This window comes from Aotus nancymaae, unplaced genomic scaffold (assembly GCF_030222135.1).
Source record: "Aotus nancymaae isolate 86718 unplaced genomic scaffold, 86718_ANA_hifiasm-v0.15.2.pri h1tg000006l, whole genome shotgun sequence".
In the NCBI taxonomy this organism is placed as follows: domain Eukaryota; kingdom Metazoa; phylum Chordata; class Mammalia; order Primates; family Aotidae; genus Aotus; species Aotus nancymaae.
In genome coordinates this window covers 2,737,167-2,757,110 of record NW_026988417.1, presented here as the reverse complement: position 1 = coordinate 2,757,110, position 19,944 = coordinate 2,737,167, and the positions used below count along the sequence as shown (strand labels likewise).

The 19,944-nt window shown below is 41.0% G+C and overlaps 1 protein-coding gene across 4 annotated transcripts in view; it reads right to left on the bottom strand.

Moving 5' to 3' along the window:
- FAM193A (family with sequence similarity 193 member A) overlaps positions 1 to 19,944 on the bottom strand; it is a 194,366-nt gene that overhangs the window by 47,890 nt on the left and 126,532 nt on the right. For all 4 annotated transcript variants that reach the window (XM_064365352.1, XM_012466903.3, XM_012466902.2 and 1 more), the window contains one exon: positions 12,655 to 12,906. In XM_064365352.1, coding sequence (XP_064221422.1) covers positions 12,655 to 12,906 — 252 coding nt within the window. The remainder of the gene's footprint in view (positions 1 to 12,654; positions 12,907 to 19,944) is intronic.

Here is a 19,944-nt window from a genome sequence, read left to right as displayed (position 1 = left end):
CTTCAATGCTTTTGCAGAAGATGCCTATTGACCCCAAGAGCTTACAGATTTCCTGTCAGAAAAAAACAGGTGTCTGTCACCTAGACTATTTTTGGGCCATGACTTTGTAAGTCCGCCAATGATGTAACTATAAAATAATGCTCTCAGAATGTGGACCATGCTACTGAATCAGAATACCGATTTCACTCGTTACACAAACCCACAAAGCTTCAACCAGCAGAAGTTTTGAATTTTTATCCAGTTTGATACAAAAGAAGTAATCCATAGGAAAGGAAAACTGTTGCTTTAAATGAAGCCTTTGACACAAATGCAAACACAAAAAGCTGCTTTCCACCGGGCACACATTCTGAGTTTATCTGGGAGGTGGGTGACTCGTCTGTCCTCTACCACCCACACCCACTCGGACACAGAATGTGGTGCAAGACACGAGAAGCAAGAGCCGCAGACTGAGTTACAAGGCCCACATGTGAGAGGTTCTCAACGCTAAGCACCCAAGAAAAAAGGAGTACCAGTTGTATCCCAGCATGAGGTTACGATGACGGACTCTCTCTGTATTTCTGCTTAACTAAGGTTTCTTGGTATTCCTCCCAGAGACAGTGAAGAAGCGAAGGACCACCCTTGCTTTGGCTGTGCCAATTTTCAGACCGGAAGGGCTGAATCTCAGCTCTAAAATAATATGCAGGTCAAAGATCACAATGTGATCCCCAAATTGCAACCTATTTATGACCCTAATATCTACACAGCTTTATATCCTCAATCTAAATCTGAATTTATACTTTTGACTGTATTTAATTGAAATCATGTTTTCACTGTAGTAAATGCTTTTGCAGTGGTTTTACTTAAGTCTCAAAGCAACCTAGAAAGTAAAGTGTAAAGACACACCCTGGACCTGGAAGCTAACAAGGGACCAAGGCCACTTGGCACCTGGTCTTCCCCTTGCCCTACGTCACCAGCTCCACTTGATACACTGAACTCCTGAGGGCCAGAACCCAGTGACCACTGCTAATGCTCCCCATGTTCTCAGTGGAGACTTCAAGACATCCCCGTCTTCACTTTTAGGCCCTTTCTTAGTATGGTAACTGTTTCACAGCACATCCTCTGTGTTCGATGAAAAAGACCCAGGATTCAAAGTCACATGCCTTAGGTTCCAGTATAGATTCAGGCCCTGCAGTCGTGACTTCTTAATCCTAGGCCACGTGGATAGTAGGTGGGGGGAGGAGCAAGGTGCAGCCGCACCTGCTTGGGTTTGCTCTTCCCTTGAAGGGCATTCTTCCCCCCCGGTTTGGGCCATGTCAGGTAAGAGGAGCTACTTAGCGCTAGATCTGAGAGAAATGACACTGAACACCCTAGTAACCAACTGCTATCTACAAACTCAAGGGACGACAAGAAGTACTAGGTGGCGATGAGAGGAAGCGAGTTGGAGGTGGGGGAAGGAACGGCTGCACACCATCGCCACAGTGACGTGTGGGAGCAGCAGTTTGGAGACCCTCGAGAGGAGCTCAGGTCTCAGGCAGCTCTCGCACCAGCAGATGCGAACCCTCATAGACAAACATCTACTATGGAGGTCTGCAGGTTCTCAATAACCTAATACAATCCATCCACACAAGGAAATAATACATCACAGGTGATGTCAGCAGAAAACAGATCTGGATGCTCAAGGTTTCATTCAAACAGACTAACTTTTTGTGAAATGCTTAAAGAAAAAAGAGAAAACCAAGAAACAAGGGAATATAAAAAGCTACTACACATCTTTGAAAAAAAAGTAAATTCAAGTTTATAAATAATAAATACAGTTGGAACTAGAACTTAAGAGGCAGGCTAGGCCCCACTACAGAATCGCTTAACTGGAGGACTGATCCCCAAAAGTTCTTGTAACACAGAACTGAGAGACAAGGAGACGAGAAACCTGAAGGGAGGGTTAGGTATGAAGAAGAGAAGACGGTCTAACATCAATCTCACCAGAGGCTGAGAGCGACAGGTGAATGGCTGCAGGAACGTGGTGGAGGTAACATAGATGGCAATGATCAAACAGGAAACTGAAAATGATTGCTAGGCTAAAGGCTCTAACGGGAAAAGTAGACGGCATGCAAGAACAAGGGGGCCGTGTGAGCAGAGAGATGGAAAGAAGTGCTAGCAATAAAAACAACGTAAGAGAAACGAGACTGTCAGTGATGGGCTCATCAGGAGACGACACGACCAAGGCAGAAGTCAGGGAGCTGCAAGATGTCAGCGGAAACTTGCCATACTGCAAGGCAAAGAGAAACAAGATTTAAAAACAAAAACAGAAACAATCCCCCAATAGAACAAAACTTCTAAAACCTGTGGGACAATTTTGAAAAACCTAACATCTGGTAACTGGAATGATGGAAGGAAAGAATAGAGAAACAACTGAAGTAGTAATAGCTGAAAAGTCTCCAAAATTAACGACTGACATCACAGATCCAAGGAGTTCACAGAACATCAGGTAGAATAAATACCCCCAAAGCTGCACAAAGGCATATTGTATTCAACAGAATACCAAAGAGAAAGAGAAAATCTTGGCTAGGTGTAGTGGCTCACGCCTGTAATCCTAGCACTTTGGGAGGCCAAAGAGGGCAGATCACCTGACGTCAGCCTGGCCAACATAGTGAAACCCCATGTCTACTAAAATACAAAAATTAACCAGGCATGATGGTGGGTGCTTGTAATCCCAGCTACTCAGGAGGCTGAGATGGGAGAATCACTTGAACCGGAGAGATGGTGGTTGCAGCGAGCTGAGATAATGCCAGTGCACTCAAGCCTAGGCGGCTAACCGAGACTCCATCTCAAGGGAAAAAGAAAAAAAAAAGAAAAAGAGAAAATCTGGAAAGCAGCAGCCAGGTGGGGGCCAGGGGACCTAGAGAAGGACAGGGAAAAGAATTCCAGAGGGCACCTTGTCAGAAACCATGCCAGCAAGGACAGAGGAAGTTAAACGCATCTAAAGTGTTCAAAGAAAAAAACCAACCTAGAATTGTGTATCCAGCGAAATTATCCTTCAAAAGTGAAGGAGAAATAAAGACTTCCTCAGACAAACAAAAACTGAGGGAGCTCATCACCAGCAGACCTGCCCTGCAAGAAATGTCAAAAGATTTCCTTCAGACAGAAGGTCAGAAACCTGGATCTACATAAAGAAAGGAAGAATAGCAGAGAAGAAATAAAGGCAAAGTAAAATATCTTCTTCCTATTAATCTAAAAGGTAACTGTTGAAAGTAACTGGCAACACTGTACCGGGTGATTAATATGTAGAAAATAATGACAGCAATGTCACAAGGAATGGAAAGGAGTTGGGAGTAATTTGTTAAATGCTACCTGTTTTACATAAATCAGTTGAAAAGGGACTTAGATTAGTTCAAAATGGTATGTTGTAAACTGTAGGGCAACTGCAGAAATTCTAAAAAAGATAAATAAAATTGATAAGAGAGGAGATGAAATAAAATCATAAAATGTTTAAAAACACAGAAGGCAGAAAAAGACTGATAATTAATAGAAAACAGTTAAAAACATGACTGATATTAATTCAAATACATTAAAAAATCACTTCAAATGTGAATAGTCAAATACACCAATGCACAACGATTATCAGGGTAAATTAAAAAACAACAAGAATGGTGGCATGCGTCTATAGTCCCAGCTACTCAGGAGGAGGCCAAGGAGGGAGAATTGCTTGAGCCTAGGAGTTCAAGTCCAGCCTGAGTAACATTGCAAGATTCTGTCTTTAAAAATAAAAAACACAACTATACATGTCTACAAGAAACCTGCTTTAAATATGAAAACCCTGAGGAGTTAAAAGTAAAGGGATGGAAACAACCAATGGATCAATGAGAAAATTACAAAGGAAATTAGAAAATAATTAGAGACAAATGAAAACAAAAACAACATATTAAGACTCACAGGACGAAATGAAAGCACTAAGGGCAAAATTCATACCAATAAACACATCAAAAAACAAGAAAGATCTCTAATCAGCAAGCTAACTTAGGATGGGCGTGGGGGCTCATCCCTGTAATTCCAGCACTTTGGGAGGCTGAGGCAGGAGGATCGCTTGAGCCCAGGAGTTTGAGACTAGCCTGGGCAACATGGTAAGACCTCTGTCTCTACAATAATTAATTAATTAATTAACAGCTGAGCATGGTGGCACACACCTGTAGTTCAAACTACTTGAGATGCTGGGGCAGGAGGATCGCTTGAGTCCAGGAAGTCAAGGTTGCAGTGAGCCACGACTGCATCACTACACTCCAGGCTGGGCAACTAGTAAGCCTTGTCTCAATAACAACAACAATAAATAAAATGAAACCAAAAACCCCCCTAACTTCACATCTTAATGAATTAGAAAAAGAACAAACTAAATCCAAAGCGGGCAGAAGAGAAGTAACACTAAAGACTAGAGCAGAGATCAATGATAAATGAAATAGAGAACAGAAAAAACCATGGGGGGGGCGGAAAATCAATGAACCAAAATATCGTTCTTTGAAAAGAGCAACAAAACTGACAAAACTTTAGTGAGATGGACTGAGAAAAAGAAAGACTCAAATTACTAAAATCAGAAATGAAAGTGGGAACATTATTACTGATTACAGAAATAAAAGGGGCTGGGAGTCGTGGCGCACACCTGTAATCACAACTGCTTGAGAGGCTAAGGCAGGAGAATCATTAGAGCCCAGGCATTTGAGGCTGCAGTGAGCTATGATGGTGCTACTGCAAATCCAGCCTGGGCAACAGAGCAAGATTGTCTCTTAAAAAAAAAAGAGAGAGAGAGAAAGAAAAGAAATTAAATTAAATTAAAATTAAGAAGACATAAAAGATATCAGAAAAAAGTATTGGCTGAGCTTGGTTAACTTACACCTATAATCCCAGCACTTTGGGAAGCTGAGATGGTAGGACTGCCTTAGCCCAGAAGTCCAGGCCTTAGTCCAGACTAGGGAACATAGTAAGACCCTGTCTCTTCCAAATAATTTTACTTCTTCCTTTCCAGTTTGGATGCCTTTTATTTCTTTTTCTTGCCTATCTGCTCTGACTGAAACTTCTAATACTATGTTGAACAGAAGTGGTAAAAGCATTGCTAATACTATGTTGAACAGAAGTGGTAAACGCATCCTTGCCTTGTACATAGTAAGACCCTGTCTCTTCCAAAACAATAAAAATACTAGCTGGGAGTGGTAGCACATGCTTCTAGTCCTAGCTACCTGGGAGGCTGAGGCAAGAGGAATGCTTGAGCCACGAGTTTGAGGCTGCAACGAGCTAGATCATGCCATTGTACTCCTGCCTGGGGGACAGAGATGTTGTTTCAAAGAAAAATAAAAAAAAGAAAGTATTATGAACAACTGTACACTAACACACTGGATAAAACAAATGAAATAAAAAAATTCCTGGAAACACAAAACCTACCAAGATGAAATCATTAAGAAATAGAAAAGTCTGAACAGACCTGTAACTAGTAAACAGATTGAACTGGTAATCACAAAATCACTCAATAGGCCATGGTGGCTCACGCCTATTATGTCATCCAAGCACTTTTGGGAGGCCAAGGTGGGTGGATCACCCGAGGTCAGGAGTTTGAGACCAGCCTGACAAACATGGTGAAACCCCATCTCTACTAAAAACACAAAAATTAACTAGGTGTGGTGGCATGTGACTGTAGTTCCAGCTACTTGGGAGGCCGAGGCCGGGGAATCATTTAAACGAGGGAAGCGGAGGTTGCTATAAGCGGAGATCACACCACTGCACTCCAGCCTGGGTGACAGAGTGAGTCTCCATCTAAAAAAAAATTAAAAAATCACCCAATAAAGAAAAGCCCTAGACCTGATGGCTTCACTGGTCAAGTCTACCAAATATTTACAGAATTAATAACAATATTTCTCAAAGTTTCAAAAAAAAAAAAAAAAAACTTAGGAGGAAACACTTTCTAACTCACGTCCTGAGCACATCCCCATACCAAAGACACTGTAAGAAAACTACCGAGTATCACTTATGAAGATTCATGCAAACATCCTCAACAAAATACTAGCAAACTGAATTCAGCAGCATATTAAAAGACTCATACACCATGATCAAGCGGGAATTATTCCCAGAATGCAAGGATGATTCCATATATAAAGAGTAATCAATGTTAATATGCCACATTAACAGACTGCAAAAAGCCAAAGATCACAACTGGTGCAGAAGAAGCATTTGACAAAATTCAAAACCTTTCCATGACAGTAACATCCAACAAACTAGTAACAGAAGGAAAACTACCAAAATATAATAAAAGCCATATATGAAAAACCCACAGCAAACAATGGTGAACAAATGAAAGCTGTTCCTTGAGTATCAGTATCAAGGCAAGGATGCGTTTACCACTTCTATTCAATTTAGTATTAGAAATGCTTTTACCACTTCTATACAACATAGTATTAGAAGTTTCAGTCAGAGCAAATAGGCAAGAAAAAGAAATAAAAGGCACCCAAACTGGAAACGAAGAAGTAAAATTACTTCTCTTCATAGATGATATGATTTTATATCTAGAAAACTCTAAAGATTCCACACACACAAGTCTGTTAGAATAGATGAATTCAGCCAAGTAGGAAGATACAAAATCAACACTAGAAAATCAGCTGCATTTCTATACACTAACAATGGATGGAAAAGGAAATTATGAAAACAATTTCATTCACGACAGCACCAAAAATACTAATTTAGGGCTGGGCATGGTGGTTCATGCCTGTAATCTCAGCACTTTGGGAGGCCAAGGCGGGTGGATCACTTGAGGTCAGGAGTTCAAGACCAGCCTGGCCAATGTGGTGAAACCCTGTCTCTACTAAAAATACAAAAATTAGCCAGGCATGGTAGCATGTGCCTGTAATCCCAGCTACTCAGGAGGCTGAGGCAGGAGAATCACTTGAACCTGGGAGGACAGAGGCTGCAGTGAGCCGAGACTGTGCCACTGCACTCCAGCTTGGGTGACAGAGCGAGACTCCACCTCAAAATAATAATCATAATAATAAAGCGAGACTCCACCTCAAAACACTAACAACTTAGGAACTGCATTAACTGGCCAGGCACGATGGCTCATGCCTGTAATCCCAGCACTTTGAGAAGCTGAGGCAAGTGGATCACTTGAAGCCAGGAGTATGAGACCAGCCTAACCAATATGGCCAAACCCCATTTCTACTAAAAATACAAAATTAGCAGGACATGGTAGCATGTGTCTGTGATCCCAGCTACTCAGGAGGCTGAGGCAGGAGAATCGCTTAAACCTGGGTGGTGGAGGTTGCAGTGAGCCAAGATCATGCCACTGCACTTCAGTGTAGGCAACAGAGTGAGAATTTGTCTCAAAAAACACCAAAACAAAACACCAACAGGAATTAACTTAACCAAAGAAGTGAAAGAGTTCTACCATAAACTGCTCTAAGAAACTGAAAAACCAAAAATAAATGAAAACACATACCACGTTAATCTTCTAATCTTCACTGATTAGAAGACAATATTGTTAGAATGCCCATACTACCCAAAGTGATCTACAGATTCAATGCAACCCCTATCAAAATCCCAATGACGTATTTTGAGAAACAGAAAAACTCACCCTAAATTCATATAGAATCTCAGGATTCTGAATAACCGAAACAATCTTAACAACAACAACAAACACCAAACCTGGTGGACTCACGATTCCTGATTTCAAAACTTACTGCAAAGATACAGCAATCAAAACAGTGTGGTACTGGCATGACATACAGACCAATGGAACAGAATAGAAAGCCCAGAAACAAAACCTCACATATATGGTCAAATGATTTCTGACAAGGATGGCAACATCCTTCAACAGGAAAAGGGCAGTCTTTTTAACAAATGGTACTGGGACAACAGTGCATTCCACATGCAAAAGAATGAAGTCGGACCCTCACTTAACACCATGTATAAAAATGAACTTAAAAATGGATCACAGACCTAAATGTAAGGAAAGAAGAAAACTGTTAGAAGAACACATAGGGCGAAAGCGTCACAACATAATCTGTGGCAGTGATTTATTGGACGTAACTAACACCAGAGGCACAGGCAACAAAGAATAAATAGCATGAAAAATTTTTAAATGTTGTGCATCAACAGACACTACCAACAGAGTAAAAAGGGAGCCTACAGAATGGGAGAAAATACTTGCAAATCATCTGTCTGATGAAGGACTAATATCCAGACTACAGCGAGAACTAAAATGCAACAACAACAAACCTGATTCAAAAATGAGCAAAGAACTTAAATAGACATTTCTCCAAAGAAGATATACAAAGGTCAACGAGCACATGAAAAGATGCTCAACATTACTAAACATTATAAAAATGCAAAACAAAACTACAATGTGTCTACGGTCGCTTATACAAGGAAAAAACCCTACTATGTGAAAGCGCCTTCTATCTATTAGGATGGTTACTATTAAAAAAGCAAAACAGAAAATAACAAGTGTTAGTGAGGATGCGGAGAAACTGAAACCCTTGTGCACACTGGTAGGAATGTAACATGGTGCAGCCACTGCAGGAAACAGTGTGGCAGTTCCTCAAATAATTCAAAATAGAATTACCATATGACCTAGCAATTCCACTTCTGGGTATACACCCCAAATAACTGAAAGAAGGGTCCTGAAATATTTGTACACTCATGTTTACAGCAGCACTATTCACAGAAGATAATGTATGGAAACAACTCAAGAGTTCACTGATGGAGACACAAATTGGGATTCAGCCACACGATGAGTATTATTTAGCCTTACAAAGGAAGGAAATTCTGCAACATGCCACAACATGGATAAACCTTGAGGACATTATGCTAAGTGAAATAAGCCAGTCACAAAAAGACAAATACTGTACAATTCCATGTATATGAGGTACTTCGAGTAGTCACAATCATAAGGACAGAAAGTAGAATGATGGGTGCCCAGGGGTGAGGGAAAGGGGAGTTACTGTTTAATGGGTTAAAAACTTCCAATTTTACAAGATGAAAAGAGTTAAGGAGATGAATGATAGCTGCACAACATTATAAATGTATTTAATACCACAGAATTCCACACTTAAAAATGGTTAAGATTGTAAATTTTATGTTATAGGTATTTTACCACAATAAACAAATCCTTTCAAAAAGTTAAGCAATGAAGGAAGATATACCATGCTAACCAAAAGAGAACTGGAGGAGCTACATTAACTTCAGGCAGAGCAGGCTTCAGAGCAAGGGAAGTTAGCAGTGGTGCTGAGGAGCATTACATAATGATAAAGGGTCAATTCTCCAAGAAACAGTAACAATCCTCAATGTGTGTGCTGCTAACGACAGAGCATCAAACTTTGTGGGGCAAAAGCTGATAGAACTGTGCAAGGAAAAACTAATGAATCCAGTATCACGGTGGAAGTCTTCAAAAGCCCTCTATCAGAAATGAACAGATCGAGTGGGCAGAGAATCAGAACACAGTTGCTGACTGATAGGACTCAAGAGTGCCATCAATCAACAGGACATAATGAACATCTGAAGACCACTTCACTCAACAACAGAACATATATTCCTCTGAAGCTCACATGGAACGTTCACCAAGACAGACAAATTCCGGGCCATAAAACAAAACCTTAATAAACTCAAAAAACCAGCAATCATGCACTGTATACTTTTAGATCACAATAGAATATAAGTAGAAATCAGTAACAAAACGGTAGTTGTGAGATCCCCAAATATTTGGAAATTAAATTCCCTGGCACTTACAGTTTTTATTTTATTTTACATAGTATTTCATTACTGTATTTTTCTCAGCAATTACTTTGAACTTTTAAATAACTTATACTCAATATATAAATTCAATATGTCACTGGTATGAAAACACCCGAAAATAGAAATTAGTCTTCAAGTGTTTTTAATTTCAAGAATTTTTTTTTTTTTCAGAGACAGGATTTCACTACGTCATCCAGGCTGGTCTTGAACTCCCAGGCTCAAGCGATCCTCCCACTTCAGCCTCCCAAAATGCTGGGATTACAGCCGTGAGCTACCATGACAGGCCAGAAAATAAATTTTTCATAGTATTCATGCTAAACATTTTAGGTACTAAACATTTACCCACAATGCCGAAGATACAAATCGAAGGAATTACAGCTACAATGGCATAATGTCAAAGGCAGCAACTGTGACCGCAGCACAGCAGAAGCTCCCTAAGGCCCAGCAATGCAGAAGTGAAGGCAGACACAGCGGCAGGTCAGAAGCGTGCAGGGCCCTCCACGTTCAGCGCCCGCCTTCTGCCTCCCAACTACATTCCGAGCAATCCTGGTGATCATCTCTAAGGAACTTCCTCTGATGTCTGATACAGCTCGTGGCCTTCTGAAGGTGTACTCCTTCAGGGCCGTTAACACGTTATGCGTTTAGACACAGATGTAACTGCAGCATCCAACGAAGTCAAACTAACTCAACACAAACTAACCTTGTAAGATCTGGTAAGTGACAATGCAAGTGTGTTTACAGAAACAAACATTTCCGTATCAGATGAAAATGAAATATTTTGATAACTGTACCTTATGTTTCCATATAAAAATGGCCACCACCTAATATATTTTAAATGAATCAGTGAAGAGTCTTCAGTTTGCTAAAGTGGTAGAAATAATGTTTAGTTATAAAGTCCTAAATTTCCTATACGACCTCTACCACACATGGCTTGACCTCCATATTTACTTTTCTATCCATCTTTCAAATTTTCTGTAAGATTAAAGTTTAACAAGTATCACAAGAACAGATATTAGATACAAATGATGCTCCTAAAATAGGTTTTTCTTCTTTTACCCATATATAGACCTCTAATTTCCTGAGAAAAGGCCAAAAGCCAGGGAAAAGAATCAGTTTTTAACCAAAGGGTCCCCAAAGTCTTTAGTAATAATCAATTTTAATATTTTACTTGAGTACTTTTAGGAACTAATTCTTGAATAGCTTTCACCAACAAAAATATATAACAGAATATTCTATAATCTTTTCTTGGAACTAGGTAATAGAGCTCTATTCAGGCAACAACAGGGAATGGAAAACTTCCTAACTTTACACATGCACCCAGAGAAAATCAGGCTACAAACCAGGCAGACCATGAAGATCACGTGGCTCTGACTACATACTTGAAAAATGTTACTAAAAAAACATTCTATTATTAAGATATTATTACATGTTCAAACCGAGTAATATTCAATCTAACAAAATTTAAGCATGAATTTGGATGGTTGTGCCAAGTAATTATAATAGATGTGACAAACTTATGACACTCTATTCTAAAACTGTGTCTGTTAATCTTCCAAATACACCTCTCCCTAGCAAAGAGACAACAAACCTCACTTACGGACTACACGTACCCCACTGCACAGTGACCCCTAGAGGGGAGAAAACACACATGTAGTCTGGAAAAAAATCATTCCATGTCATGTCCTCCTCCATTTCTGTTCCAGCTGAAAATCATTGTTTTAAATAATAAATTAGAGTTTGGAATCAATTCTATTTTTAAAAAATTTTCTAAGGATATGTACTCCTTTTTTTTTTGAGATGAAGTTTCACTCTTGTTGCCCAGGCTGGAGTGCAATGGCACGATCTCGGCTCATTGCAACTCCTGCCTCCCAGATTCAAGAGATTCTCCTGCCTCAGCCATGCGCCACCACCCCTGGCTAATTTTGTATATTTTAGTAGAGATGGGGTTTCTCCATGTTGGTCAGGCTGGTCTTCTTGAACTCCCAACCTCAGGTAATCCACCCACCTCAGCCTCCCAAAGTGCTGGGATTATAGGCATGAGCCACCGTGCCCGGAAAATTCTATTTTTGATTGATTAGAGCTATCCTTGGACAAGAATAACTGGTACAAAGTAAAAAAAAAAAAAAAAAAAATCAGAATTACAGTGAGTCATTCTGGTAAAGGTAAGCTCAAAACAGCTAGAGAGGCAAAGCTATCTAAGGCAAAGTTAAGGTCCAAAGAATGAAACCAGCCTAAAAATTTCACTGTAAAGTCTATGATATTAAATTTACACCTGAGGTTCTCTGAGAAGAAATGCATAAAAATCAACTTATTTCTAGATCCTCACTCCACTTCCTGAACGGGCTTTTCATACCTGGTTTCTGGCAGCTTCTCCCATCTGTGCCCTCCCCTCCCCAGTGCTCCATAACCTGCAGGGCGTTATGATTTTCTGTGGCATCACAATTAGGGCTCCTCCTTTATTTAGGCTTGTGCATTTCTATAAGGCCTTAATTTTCATATTAAAAAAGCAGTCATTTTAGATCCTGTAGAGTCCAGCCAGTGTAAGAGGACTCATCTATCACATTAAGAAAAAGGGCAAGGCCCTGGAGGACCACAAGTAGATAACCGAGGTCTTGTGTGAAGTACTTCCTAGGAATAACCTGTTAGAAATTTCACCTGAAAAATCCTTCTGTTCTATTTAATTCTGAATAAAGGAACTATGACCTTCACAATTGTTTTTAATGACTGCTACAACTGTAAGGTTCAAAATGACCGTGCTTAAGAGATTATGGTGAAAGGAAACACTTGGCAGGCCTTCCTATCAAGAGCAGACCCTGTCCTGTGCAAGTTGCTAATTCATAGATTTCTGTTTGAGTATATACTCATGCAGGATCTCAGTGAAGAGTGAGCTTTCAGACCCTTTCTGCCCCGACTTACCTTACTGTGTGTGAAGGGGGGCGTTGCATACAAAGTGGGGTGGATGAGAGGGCGTGGCAAGTGTGGAACCGTGTGCAAAGGCACATGTCCATGGATGTGGGGGTAAAGGTGCAGTGCAGGGTGTGTGGGCTTCTCTGGGCTCATGAACTGATGGCCTGGAGGAAGGGCTCCTGCTGTCATTGCAGATGGTGTCAGTCCAGAAGCTTCTTGTTTACAAACATGACATTCACAAGTGTTTGGAGCTTGTTCAGTCTAAAAGGAAAGAAAAAAAAGTACCTAATTATTTAGTGAAACAAAAAATGGTATATTAATTAAAGTCAGTCACATTCTGTCAAGTAGTAAAAAAGCAAATACAAAGGTAGCAGGGCTTTTCCTGATACTCTGAGTTGACCAGGGCCTTCCATGCAAGGGAAAGGAGGGACCCGAAGAGACTGGGACTGAAGAAGATGCACAGAGAGGAAAGGTGTACCTCATTCCACAGACAGACTCAGGTAGAGCCACTGGTTCTGCGCCCTATGCCTAACGCAGAAAATTTCACTTCCCACACCTGAGCGGGGACAAGGGAACTGGTGAAGACGAGAGGGGATGGCTGTGCTCCACTGGGCTCACACTGCTTCTAAATGGTTACAGGTTCTCCAAAACGAAGCAGAGATGGGACTTCCGGTTACGGTGGAGTGAAGAGGTCAGTGGCTCCTTTCCCTCAGAGCAATGTAAAACTGAACACAACTGTCAAAGGCAACCATTCTGAGGCTCTGGAAATCAGCCCAAGAAAAATACTGAGACACATTTATTCACGCAAATCAGCTAGAACTTCAGGGAAGAACAGCAAGTCTGGCTTTCTTGTCTGGGACCCTTCCCATTTCCTGCACCTGTACTCCACCCCTGGCTCGGTCAGCAGTGGGCTCCCGAGTTCTATGACTGCAGGGATACCAGTGCAAACCAACCCTGCTGCCAAAAACAGCAGCCTGGTGAAGCAGTAAAAACAGTGAACTCAGAGGAGAATGAACAGGGAAGCCTGCAGCTCTGTTAGCTTGAGACTGAGGTCCCAGTTGGGGTGAATGGCAGAGGAAACAGAAATCTAACAGGGAGAGCCCTGGAATGAGAGTGCCACGGAAGGGCCTCTTAAGCTGTCCACAACTCGCTGGCTGACCAGGAGACCATGGTCCATGCACTGAGAAGACCTCAGGGGCTGGAGGAAGGGGCCAACACAGCTGACTTGAGAACTGGCTGACTGCATTCACCCCACAGCCAACAGTGCCTCAGCCAACAGTGGAGCCCCTGTGGATTCAAGGTGCATGGGCAACTCCTGCACAAATCATCAGCTGGTCAATCAGTCAGGCAGACAGAGGGGAGACCTCTAGAAGTCAAGCTTTAAAGCAGAAGAGAAAACGTGAGCTGAGACACCTGCAGCCACATAATGTGGGAGATGCAGATCCTGCAACTTAAGCCCAGGAAATCCAACAGAAACAAAGAAACAAAGAAAAACAACAAAAGACTCTCAAAGGAAAAAATGAGAACGCAAAATTGTTACATATTTAAAATGTCCAGTGTTCAACAAAAAATTATAAGACTTGCAAAGAAAACTACGAACTAGGTCGGGTGCATGGCTCACGCCCATAATCCCAGCACTTTGGGAGGTGGAGTTGGGCAGATCACCTGAGCCCAAGAGTTTGAGACCAGGCTGGGCAATATTATGGCAAAACCCTATCTCTACAAAAAATACAAAAAACTATCCAGGCATGTGGTGTGCCTGTAGTCCCAGCTACTTGGGGGGCTGAGGTGGGAGGACTGTTTGAGCCCAGGAGGATCTAGGGACTTAGACGCTTGAGGCCTCCGGTGAGCTGTGATCATGCCACTGCACTCCAGCCTGGGTGACAGAGCAAGACCTTATCTGGAAAAAAAGAAGTGTGATCAACATGCAGGAAATAGTCAAACAGTTAACAGTAGTGGGTTCAGATACTAAATTAGCATACAAAGATGTCAAAGCAGCTGTTATAACATGTTCAGAGAATTAAAGGAAAATATGAAAATAAAGATTCAACATAGAGAGAACTGCCATTAAAAAAACACACACACAAAAACAGAAAATATAAATTCTAGAGGTGAAGAGCATAACAGCTAAACCAAAATTTCACTAACGGGACTCAAAAGCAAATTTAAATGGCAGAAAACGCATCTGTGAACTTGAAGGAGAGCAATGGAACTGATCTCTCTGAGAACAAAGAAGAGACAGGGGAAAGCACGCAGACGTGCAGAGGCCTGTGGGAGAGCAGCAAGCGCTCCAGCACGTGCAGAAACAAGTCCCAGGGGAAGGGGGGAAAAGAGCATACGAATTAACAGCTGGACATTCCAATTCCCAAATGTGATGAGAAACATTTATGTACAGATCCAAGAAGCTCAATAAACCCTAAGAGGGATTAAAAACAAAGAGATACTGAGAGCTGCAGAACTCTGGCACATAATGACCACCTAAGGTTTCCAGCAGCCCAAGGCCAAGTCCCTAGGAGGACCTCAGACCCTATTAACACACCTTCTTGAGAAAGCCTGGCTGCCAGGAAAACCAACACCTGATGACTGTAACAAATTTAACACTCTGGTGTAGAATTTGATAGTGGGGAAGGCTGTTATGCAGGGGTACTGGGTATAGAATATCTCTGTACCTTTCACTCAACTCTGCTGTGAATCTGAAGCTAGTCCTAAAAACAACCACTTATTTATTTATTTATTTATTTATTTATTTATTTATGAGACTGAGTCTCGCTCTATTACCCAGGGTGGAGTGAAGCGGCGTGATCTCAGCTCACTGCAACCTCTGCCACCCAGGTCCAAGCAATTCTCCTTCCTCAGTCTACCAAGTAGCTAGGATTAACAGGTGCCCACCATCACGCCTGCCTAATTTTAGTATTTTTAGTAGAGATGGGGTTTCACCATGTTGGCCAGGCTGGTCTCAAACTCTTGACCTCAAGTGATCCACCCACCTCGGCCTCCCAAAGGGCTGGGATTACAGTCGTGAGCCACCATACACCACCTATTTTTAAAGTTTTTTTGAGACAGAGTTTCGCTCTTGTCACCCAGGTTGGAGTGCAAGGGCGTCATCTTAGCTCACTGCAACCTCCACCTCCTGGGTTCAAGCCATTCTCCTGCCTCAGCTTCCTGAGTAGCTGGGATTACAGGCATCCGCCACCACGCCCAGCTAATTTTTCTATTTTTAGAGATGGGGTTTCACCACGTTGGCCAGGTTGGTCTTCAACTCCTGACCTCAAATGATCCACCCACCTCTGCCTCCCAAAGTGCTAAGATTACAGGCGTGAGCCACTGCACCTGGCCTATTTTTTAAAATGAAGGCAAAATAAAGACATTTACAGATAAAGACAGAGAATTAACAGCTAACAAACTGGTCCTATAAGACATATTAAAAAGTAAAAACAAGATGGTAACTTAAATTCAGCATAATTTAAAAGAAGAGTGCCAGAAATGACTAGCTAGCTAGCAAACAGAAAACACTATAAATATAGGCCAGGCATGGTGGCTCATGCCTGTAATCCCAGCACTTTGGTAGGCTAAGGCAAGTAGATTACCTGAGCTCAGGAGTTTGAGACCAGCCTGGCCATCATGGCGAAATGCCATCTCTACCAAAAATACAAAAATTAGCCGGGTGTGGTGGTGCTCGCCTGTGATCCCAATTACTCAGGAGGCTGAGACAGGAGAATCACTTGAACCCAGGAGGCAGAGGTTGAAGTGAGCCAAGACTGCACCACAGCACTCCATCCTGGGTGACAGAGTGTGACTCTTGTTTCAAAAACAAAGAAAGAAAACATCGTATAAATACATTCTTCTCCTTTATTTGCTCTTATTATCTCTAGAAATTATAGAACTATATAAAGCAGTAATTATATTATTGATTTATAACATATACAAATATAATCATATATAGGACAATAATAGTACAAAGGAGGAAGAAGGAAATGGAGCTACTGTGGAGCAATGTTTGTATATTTTACTGGAATTAAGTCAGTAATCATCTGCAGTAGACTGTGATAAATTAAGATGGATATTGTGGCCGGGTGCGGTAGCTCAGACTGTAATCCCAGCACTTTGGGAGGCTGAGGCAGGCAGATCACTTGTGGCCAGTTCAAGACCAGCCTGGTCAACATGGCAAAACCCTGTCTCTACTAAAAATACAAAAATTAGCTGGGCGTGGTGGTACGCATCTGTACCGCAGCTACTTGGGAGGCTGAGGCAGGAGAATCGTTTGAACCCAGGAAGTAGAGGTTGCAGTAAGACAAGACTGCACCACTACACAGCAAGACTGTGTAACAAAAAAAAACAAACATATTGTGGCTGGGTACAGTGGCTAAGTGTAATCTTGGCACTCTGGGAGTTCCTGGCAGGAGTATGACTGGAGGCCAAGAGTTTGAGACCAGCTTGGGCAACATAGGGAGATACTATCTCTACTAAAATTTAACAAAATTACCAGGTTATGGTGGCACCCACATAGGACACTATGGAGTCCCAGCTTATTTAGGAGGCAGGAAGGCAGAAGACTGCTTGAGCCCAGGAGTTTGAGGCTTCAGTGAGCTATGATGATGCCACCATATTCCAGCCTGTGTAACAGAGGAAGACCCTGTCTCTAAGAAAAAAAGAGATCCATGTTGTATTTTAATTTTTGTTTCTTTTTGTTTTATTTTTTATACCAATATTCACAAGAGATGCACACTGTAATCCCTACAGCAGCCACTAAGGGAAAAAAAATTAACGGAAGAATTAAAATGGTACACTAAAAATTTTGGTTAATATTTAAAAAGGCCGATATTGACATATATAGGATAAAAACCCAAGGCCCAACTAAAAGATGTGAGACACATTTTAGATTCAAAGACACAAAGAAACTGCAAGTAAAAGGATTAAAAAAATACACATACACACAGTAACCCAAGAAGGTGGAGTGGCCCTATTAACAGATAAAATGGACTTTAAGGCAAGAAACACTAGTAGACCAACACTTCATAATGATGAAAGGGGCAACGTATCAGGAAGATAGGACAATAATTCAACAACATCACTCCCAAATTCATGAACCAAAACCAGGCAGAATTGAAAGGAGAGGGAAATAATCCAACAGTTAAACTTGAATACGCCTCTCTCAGTAACTGATATAACCACCAGACAGACGATCAGTAAGAATGTATACTATGATGTGAGTATCCGTGTCCCTCCAAAATTCCTGTGTTGGTATCGTAACCTCCCAAGTGGTGGTACAAGGCGATGAGGACTTGGGAAGGCTCTACTCTCAGGAATGGGATTACTGTCCTTATATGGCAGCCTGAATAGACCAAGACAATACAGAAGACTTTCACAATGCCATCAACCAACTTGACCGAACTTTCATTTACTTAACACTCCACACAACAAGAGCAAAATACAAATTATTTTCAAGAACACACAGAACGTGATCTAGGTAAACCGTATGTTAGGCCATAAACAAGTCTCAGTAAATTTGGAAGCTCTAAAATAGGTCATCTAAGCTTTTGTTTCAACAAACTAGAGAAGAAGAGCAAGCCAAACCCAAAGAACATAGAAAGAAATTTCAGAATAGAAACCAATAACATAGAAAAGAGAATAGAGAAATGACAAATCTTTAGCCCAAGTGACTGAAGCCATTAAAAAGAAGATAAAATTACCAAAATCAAGAATTAGCATCACTGCAGACACTGCAGAATTAAAAAGGATTGTAACAGAATAGAATAACTTTATGCCAACAAATTAGACAATGTAGATGAAATGAGAAAATTCCTACAAAGACAAAAATCATTAAAATTCACTCAGTAAGAAATAGAAAATTTGAAAAGATCAATTACAAGCAAATAAAACTTGAATCAGTAACTACAGATCTTCCCACAAAAAGAGAAGAGACCCACAGGATTTTGCTGGTGAATTCCATCAAATATTTAAGAAACCTCAATCTTAAACTCCTTCAGAAAACAGAGGTGAAAAAAACACTTCCTAACTCATCCTGTGTAGCCAGTATTACTCTGCTACCAAAGACAAAAACATCACAAAGACAGAAGACTACAGACCCATATGTTTTATTAATATTAACATAGATGCAAAAATCCTAACAAAATATTAGCAAACCAACTCAGGAACATATGAAAAGGATTATATACCACCATCAAGTGGGATTTACCCTTAAAGCAACGGGTATGACCCACCACGGTAACAAAATAAAAGACGAAAACCACAGGATTGCAACATATGCAGAAAAGGCATTTGAAAAACCGAACATACATACAATTCAATATTCAAATTACGAAAAAACTCAAGAAATTAGAGGTAGCATAGAATTTCCTCAACCCAATAAAGGGCATCTATGAAAAACCTACAGCTGACATCACACTTAAAGAGTGGTCAAAGATTAAATGCTTTCCCCTTAAGATTGGGAACAAGGCAAAGATGTCTGCTGGCAACACTTCTATTCTGTACTGAGGATCTAGCTAGCTCAGTAAGGCAAGAGTAAAAAATTAACAACATCCAGGCTGTGTGTGGTGCCTCACACCTGTAATCCTAAAGCTTTGGGAGGCTGAGATGGGAGGATCACTTGAGGCCAGAAGTTCAAGACAAGCCTGGGTAACATAGTGAGACCCTATCTCTAAAAAAATTTTTTTTTAAACTGGGCATGGTGGTGCATGCCTGTAGTTGTGATACACCTGTAGTCTTAGCTACCTGGTTGGCTGAGGCAGGAAGACTGCTGGAGATCAGCAGTTTGAGGCTGCAGTGAGCATGATTGTAGCAGTGCACTCCAGCCTGAGGGAGGGAAAGAGGGAAGGAAGGAAGGGGGGGAGGAAGGGAGGGAGGGAGAGAGGGAGGAAGGGGGAGAAGAGGGGGAAAAGAGAGGGAGACAGAAAGAGAGGGAGAGGAGAGGGAGAGAGAGGATACTAAAGGATACTAAAAGCATTGCATCCAGATTGGAAAGGAAGAAGTAAAACTCTTTATTTGCAGACAACGTGATCTTGTACATAGAAAATCCAAAGTAATCTACTAAAAAACCCCAATCCTACTAGAATTAATAAACAAGTTTAGTAAAGCTGCAGAACACAAGACCAATATATAAAAATCAATTGTATTTCTACATATTACCAATGATCAACTGGAAATCAAAATTAGAAAATATCGTTTACTGTGAGTGAAAACACATACTTATATATTCCAGATGTAAAGATGGGAATTTTTTAGAACTGCTGAGAGAAATTAAAGATGACTTAAATAAATGGAAAGATACAGCATATTTAT